The sequence below is a fragment of the Condylura cristata genome, unplaced genomic scaffold (assembly GCF_000260355.1).
Source record: "Condylura cristata isolate star-nosed mole 26May11 unplaced genomic scaffold, ConCri1.0 scaffold00025, whole genome shotgun sequence".
In the NCBI taxonomy this organism is placed as follows: Eukaryota; Metazoa; Chordata; class Mammalia; order Eulipotyphla; family Talpidae; genus Condylura; species Condylura cristata.
This window is the reverse complement of record NW_004567126.1, coordinates 30,946,348-30,952,229: the sequence shown is the minus strand read 5'-3', so window position 1 is coordinate 30,952,229 and position 5,882 is coordinate 30,946,348. Positions and strand designations below refer to the sequence as shown.

Here is a 5,882-nt window from a genome sequence, read left to right as displayed (position 1 = left end):
CCGCCGCCGGCCGTTTGCTGCTCCCTCGCGGGTCGACGTACCCGCGCACGCCACGCATGGCACGCACAGCGTGGGCGGGGCACGCGGGAGCGGGGCTAGGGCGATGGTGGCCGCTGAGGGCCAAACAAACGAGGGCGCCGAGAGCAGGGCAAGGGGCGGAGGAAACTGAGGGGCGGGGTCTGCGCGGGAGGAGCCGAGTCTCCCTGGCAACCGAGCCGGAGGCAAACGTCCTCGGTCCCCGGAAGCTGAGCTCGAGCTGGACGGCCTGGGGTGGCTTCCTGGGGGAGGGGACATTGGAGCCCGGGCTTTGAGGAATGAGTAGGAGTTGGAGTTGGGCTTCCTCCGGAAAGGGGTATGGAGGCCAGGATGCCGAGAAATTAAAGTTTGGATTCCGTGCACAAACGGCCCTGAATGCCGAGAGGCCAGCGATGGGGCTTGGTCCGCCAACCACCATCTTGTCCCCCTCAAGGCTCTGGGATGAGCCTAAACCATTCCTGCCACCAGAGGGCGCCCCAGCCCCATCGCTGGGAACCCCCGCCCGGCTTGGTCTTCATTGGTTTGTATGGGTTTCTTTTTGTTTGCATTTTGTTTGGGATTGAGTTTTCATATACTTTTCACTTTCAATTCTTAGATTTTGGCTTGTGGTATCTCATTTCCCCCCCCACTTATTGTGGCTGTTTGTTCAGGGATTTAAGCGCCTACCAGAGGGGCTGATCCTGACTTGCGTTCAAATGACCTTTCATGTATGTGGCTCTTGAACCAGCCACACCCAGGGCAAAACCCCACACACGGTGCCACAGAGCCCCCATCACCCCCAAGCCATCCACCAGAGGCCGCCCATCCTCCTGGGTCAAATCTGAGGTCACAGGGAACTTTCATTCCTCACCTGGCTTGGGAGGCCCTCAACAATAAGGTGCGAGGTCCAGGACCCAGGAGGTTAGTGGGGGAAGGGACACCCCCACTCTCTCCTGACCAGCGCCTTTGGAGTGTTGCTGGCTTTTTTTTTTTTTAAAGATTTATTTATTTATGCATACTAGAACTGGGGTGCTGGCCAGATTCATGGGGGGGGGTGAGAGGATTCACCAGAGACAGAGTGGGGAGCAGAACAGGCGGATCCACTGAAACCCACTGCTGAGGGGAGCAGCGGGGAGACAGGAGAGGTCTGCTGCTCCCTGGGGGTGCTGCAGCAGCTGAGGACAGCTTCACAGTGCTGAGACTTAGCCCCTGGGCCACCAGGGGGGCCCTCTTGCTCACTTTATTAATTTCTAACCTGTGAAAAGTTTCACGAGTCATACAAAGTGCCTCCCAGGCTCAAAGTACCAGCTGTTTAAAATTCCACCACTTTTGTTCTCTGTGTTCCTGTGTGGACTTTTGGGGACAAGCTCACGGCCCCCATGGCCTGTTATCCCCAACATGCCCTGATGTCCTTCCAGCAGAGGGGCCGCTTTCTGGCCTGCGCACAGCAGCGCGTTTACCATGCTGGTGGGGTCATCCTGGTTCCACCTGCTGTTATCTCATTAATCCTTTTCACCAGGACCCTTCCTTGACCTTGACCTTGACCCAGGGCACAGGTTTGAATTAGACATGTGGAATTCTTGTGCCTTTTCCTCCCGTTCACAATTCTGTCCCCAGGAACACTCAGTACCAAGTGAACACAGGCTGGACTGAAGACGAACACATGAGAGAACGCAGTGGGCCAGCTCCCTCGCGGCAGCGCCCGCCCTGCGTGAGACAGGGACAGCCAGAGGCGCCTCTGCGGGCCTGTGCCAGGGCGGGAATGCCACAGTCCATTTTGACACCCCAGGAAAACCAGCCCCACGTGCTGAGTCGGCTGCTGATGAAATAGCCAGGGCTGCCGTGGACACGTGCCCCCCCCCCAATACTCACTATCCCGTGTCGCCCTCGGCAGAGCTACTGTTCAGAAGGGTTATTCAGAAATGGGGAAGCAGGGCAGGGAGGAGTCATTTTCCCAAGAGGGGTGCTTCAGGGCTTGACCAAGGCTGCCTCCTTAGCCTGCTTGCCTTCCTCCTCAGGAAGCGTCCTGGCAGGTAAAGTCAGGTGATTTGTTACAGCAGCAAACTGGAAACTAATACCATGGGTCAAGCTACAGAGTCAACTTCAGCCGCAGCCAACCTGGATGTCTGAGTTTCCCCATGTTCTAGAACAGCCTGAGCCAGGACACTGTGCTTGTGTCCTGACCAATGACTCATAAAAGGCGCAGCTGACCGAAGTTTGACTATCTTCAGACAATCAGGATTTACCCCTGGGCCAAGGAAGGTGACTGGAACCTGCCTTCTTAATACAGGTGGCCACTCGTGACTGCACAAAGCCAGTATGGTCCATTCATAGGGAAGGGACTGGGGTGGGAATTCTTGGGGTCCCCTGGAAGACGCCTTGTGGCAGGGATATCAGTTGGGCAGGACAGGGCTGCAGCTCAGACTGGCGAGCCTGGACTCCATCCCTGGCCGTAGGGCACCAGAGATGGTGTTTGAGCAGGGTAGGCACATGGGCAGGGCTTGTAAGACCCGGCTCTCCAGACCACCTGCCAGGGCCCGGTCTTCAGACACGGCCTTGTCAGCATCACACCCCCATCAGGGAATCAACAAGTCCTTGTCTGCTGAAGGCGACGGTAACTCAGCTTAAAGCCACTTCATTTCAGCCTCCCTCAAGCTACCTCCAGCCACTGTGGCCTGAGTTCGATCCCCAGCCAGGGAGCTGACCCACGGGGTGCAGCAGACCTCTTGTCTCCCTTCTGCTCCCCTCAGCAGTGTACTTCATCAGTCGGCCTGTTCTGCTCCCCTCTATGTCTCTGGTGCATCCTCTCACCCTTGCACCCCAGCTCTTGTATGCTAAAAAAAAAACGGAAGAAATCTTTAAAAAATTTTATTGGAGGAGAAATTCAGGTTGGGCTGGATACAGGCCTCTCTGTTACCCCAGTAGTTGCTGCCTACTCGTGGCCACTGTTCCAGCTCACGGGCCTCCAGCTCTGGCAGGAAATGCATATTCCTTTCCCAGCACAAGTCTTAGAGCTGACTATGCTTTGCGGACTGGTAGATGATCCTCATCGGCTGGGCCTGTGTCCGCGCTCACCCCTTAGGGCATGTGGGCTGGGCAAGGGAGGTGTCAGGCACAACCTGGGAACTGGCCCTCATTGTCCAGTCCAGATAAGGAGCACACAGCTCCTGGATTCTTCCTTTCCTAGTTCTGATTTCAGTCTTTTTTTTTAAGATTTATCTATTCATACAGAACAGAGGCACAGTAAAGGTGGGACGATTCACCAGAGGCAGAGTGGGCGGCAGAACAGGCAGATGGACGAAGTGCACTGCTGAGGGGAGCAGCGGGGAGACAGGAGAGGTCTGCCGCGCCCTGGGGGTCACCTCCGGGGCGGGGATCGAACCCGCACTGAAGCAGCTGTGGCAGCTTGCAGGCTGCGCTTTAACCGTTGCGCCACCAGGGAGGGCCCTGATTTCCATCTTAACCCAGAGGGCTTTGTGATGTGAAAAAATCAGTTTCATCCTCCAGGCTCAGTTGACCCCTCTGCAAAAAAGCCTCCTCACAGCATCCTGGCTCTGAAGACTCAACATACATCCACCCTGCACATATACCTGTTAATCACAGTCCCTGATGGGGTCCTCCCTGGTGGTGCAGGGATAAAGTCCCAGCACTAAGAGGTTACCGCCAGAGAGTACCCACAGGGTACAGCAGACCTCTCCCGCTGCTCCCCTCAGCAGTGTACTTTGCAGTCTGCCTGTTCTGCGCCTCTCTCTGCCTCTGGTGCATCCTCTCACCCCATGCCTCTTACCTGTACCCCAGCTCTGCATGCATAAATCAATCTTTAAAAAAAAAAAAAATGACCCGTGACGCCCCTCCCCGCTCTGTGCCAGATGCCACCGGCATCGAGATTGGACTCAGCAGGGCGCTGAGACCTGTGCCCGTTCTGCAGAGGACACAGAGACCCCACAAGCCTGGCCTGACCAGGGCGCACAGCCTACGCTGGGCAGCCCAGCTGCTGCCTCGCCCTCCAGACCTACAGAAGCCCCCCAGAAGCCCCTCGACCCCGGCTCCCGGGTCTCGGCCTGGCTGCCCGTCTCCACACTCACGCTCAGACGCTCGTCTGTCCCGGCGGCCGTGCTCCTGTGAGCCAGTCGGCGTCTGCGAGTCTGCAGCTGCCGTTGCTGCTGCTCCAGATTCCCCTGGCTTTGGAGGCTTCAGACAAGTTTCTCCTCCGACAGCTCAGGAAGCGAGAAGCCCAGCGCTGCTCTCCTGAGCTAGAGACTAGGTGCTGCTTCCCTGTCTGGAGGCTCGGCGGCTGCCTACATCCCCTGGCTGCCAGCCCCTCCCAGTCCTCGGAATCGGTGTGGGGTCCCGTGGTGCATCTCCCCGGCCACAGGGGAAAGGATCTCAGCATTTAAGGATCCTTGGACGTCACTGGCCCTTCTGGATAATCCAGATCACCCCTCTCCATCCACCGGTCCTTAACTTAATCCTACCCACAAAAACCCTTCGCTGGGAGAGGTGGTGTGACCGGAAGTTTCAGTCCCTGCGGGGGGGCAGGAGGCCTTCTTCAGGCATCACCTTTGAATTGGACTTTCTGTTACCTGAAGCATAATAAACACCCTGTCACCCAATTCCCACCCCCTCGCCCCTCGCCCTTCGGTCCAACTTCCGAGTCTGGTTTAAATGTTCCCTGCCTCTGAGAAGTTGGCCTCGATTTCCGGCATCTGGCTCATCCTTCTTCACAGCTCTGGACACCTGGGCCAGCACCTCTGGTCCCCTGAAGAGCGAAGCCTGGGCAGTGAGCCAGGCCGGGCGTGGCCTGAGAACCTGGCAGGCGCCTATGGCCAGTGCCAGAGTAGGTGGTGGGCTACAGGTGAGGCGAGGCTGGGGACAGGGTGGGGGGGAGCACATGAATGAGAGAGAAGCGGGGAGGGAGGCCCCAGCGGTCAGTCTCTTGCTCGAGGCTACCTAGGGCGAGGCCCCTGCTGGGCAGAAGCTCCAGGCTGGAGCAGGAGGCCGAGGCATGCGGCCTCAGTTTTGAGTCCATGCCAGGCCATCAATGACCCTTTGATTTGTACAGCCCAGGACAGGGCAGCTGAGCCACGGTGGGGTCAGGTCTTGGCCAAGGCCACACTGACCGGCCCACATACCCTTGTTGAGAACATGGGGACCCATCTCTGCCCCACACCCAATCAGAGGAGGAGGTCCCGGAACTGTCAGAGGCCAAGGCCAGGTCAAGCCAGCTGGGCCCCCTCCCTCAGTGCCACAGATGCTGACGGAGCCCTCAGCCCCCACCCGCGGAGGGGCAGGGTGAGAGCTGGTGAGCGCGGTTGGTGTGGCCAGGGGCGGCCGCAGGGCTGTGCTGGGCAGTGGGGTGCTCAGTGTCGACGCCCGAGAGGGGCAGGTGCAGGAATGGGTGGTGAGGCGTAGCGCCCCCTCGACATCCTCAGTCACCTCACCATCCTTCTATCTCACTCTCTGCTTTCATTCCTGTCCCGGTATTAAGCCGTGCTTTGCGGCCTCCGGGAAGGCTGGGCTTGAGGAGGACGGGGCCGTCTGCCTTGGCTGCAGGGAAGCTGCACAGGAGGCCGTCACTGTCTAGCACAAACTCGGAGGGATTGCCAGAACCCCCGGGGGGTGCCCTGAAAATCTGGGAGCCCCCTAAGGGAAGGCGCTGAACGCAGGGGGCCCCAGGGACGCAGGGCTTCCCAGGCTGCTGCCCATCCTACGCGGTGTGCCCGCTGCGGGGACGGGGCGCATGCGCAGGAGGGAACTCCTCCTTCGACATCGTCTCAGTACAGGTTGACCTGGGCTGGGGCGCCCCTCCGCAAAGCCCTGGGCTGGGGCGCCCCTCCGCAAAGCCCTGGGCTGGGGCGCCCCTCCGC

At 59.0% G+C, this 5,882-nt stretch overlaps 1 protein-coding gene across 1 annotated transcript in view; it reads right to left on the bottom strand.

Moving 5' to 3' along the window:
• The window catches only part of RNF126 (ring finger protein 126), a 15,614-nt gene extending 9,829 nt beyond the window's left edge, over positions 1 to 5,785 (bottom strand). The window contains exons 1-3 of the mRNA XM_012729439.1: positions 5,727 to 5,785; positions 5,457 to 5,639; positions 3,993 to 4,134 (exon numbers count right to left, since the gene is read on the bottom strand). Of these exons, the coding sequence (XP_012584893.1) occupies positions 3,993 to 4,134; positions 5,457 to 5,639; positions 5,727 to 5,785 (384 nt within the window). The remainder of the gene's footprint in view (positions 1 to 3,992; positions 4,135 to 5,456; positions 5,640 to 5,726) is intronic.
• Positions 5,786 to 5,882: the final 97 nt, after the last annotated feature.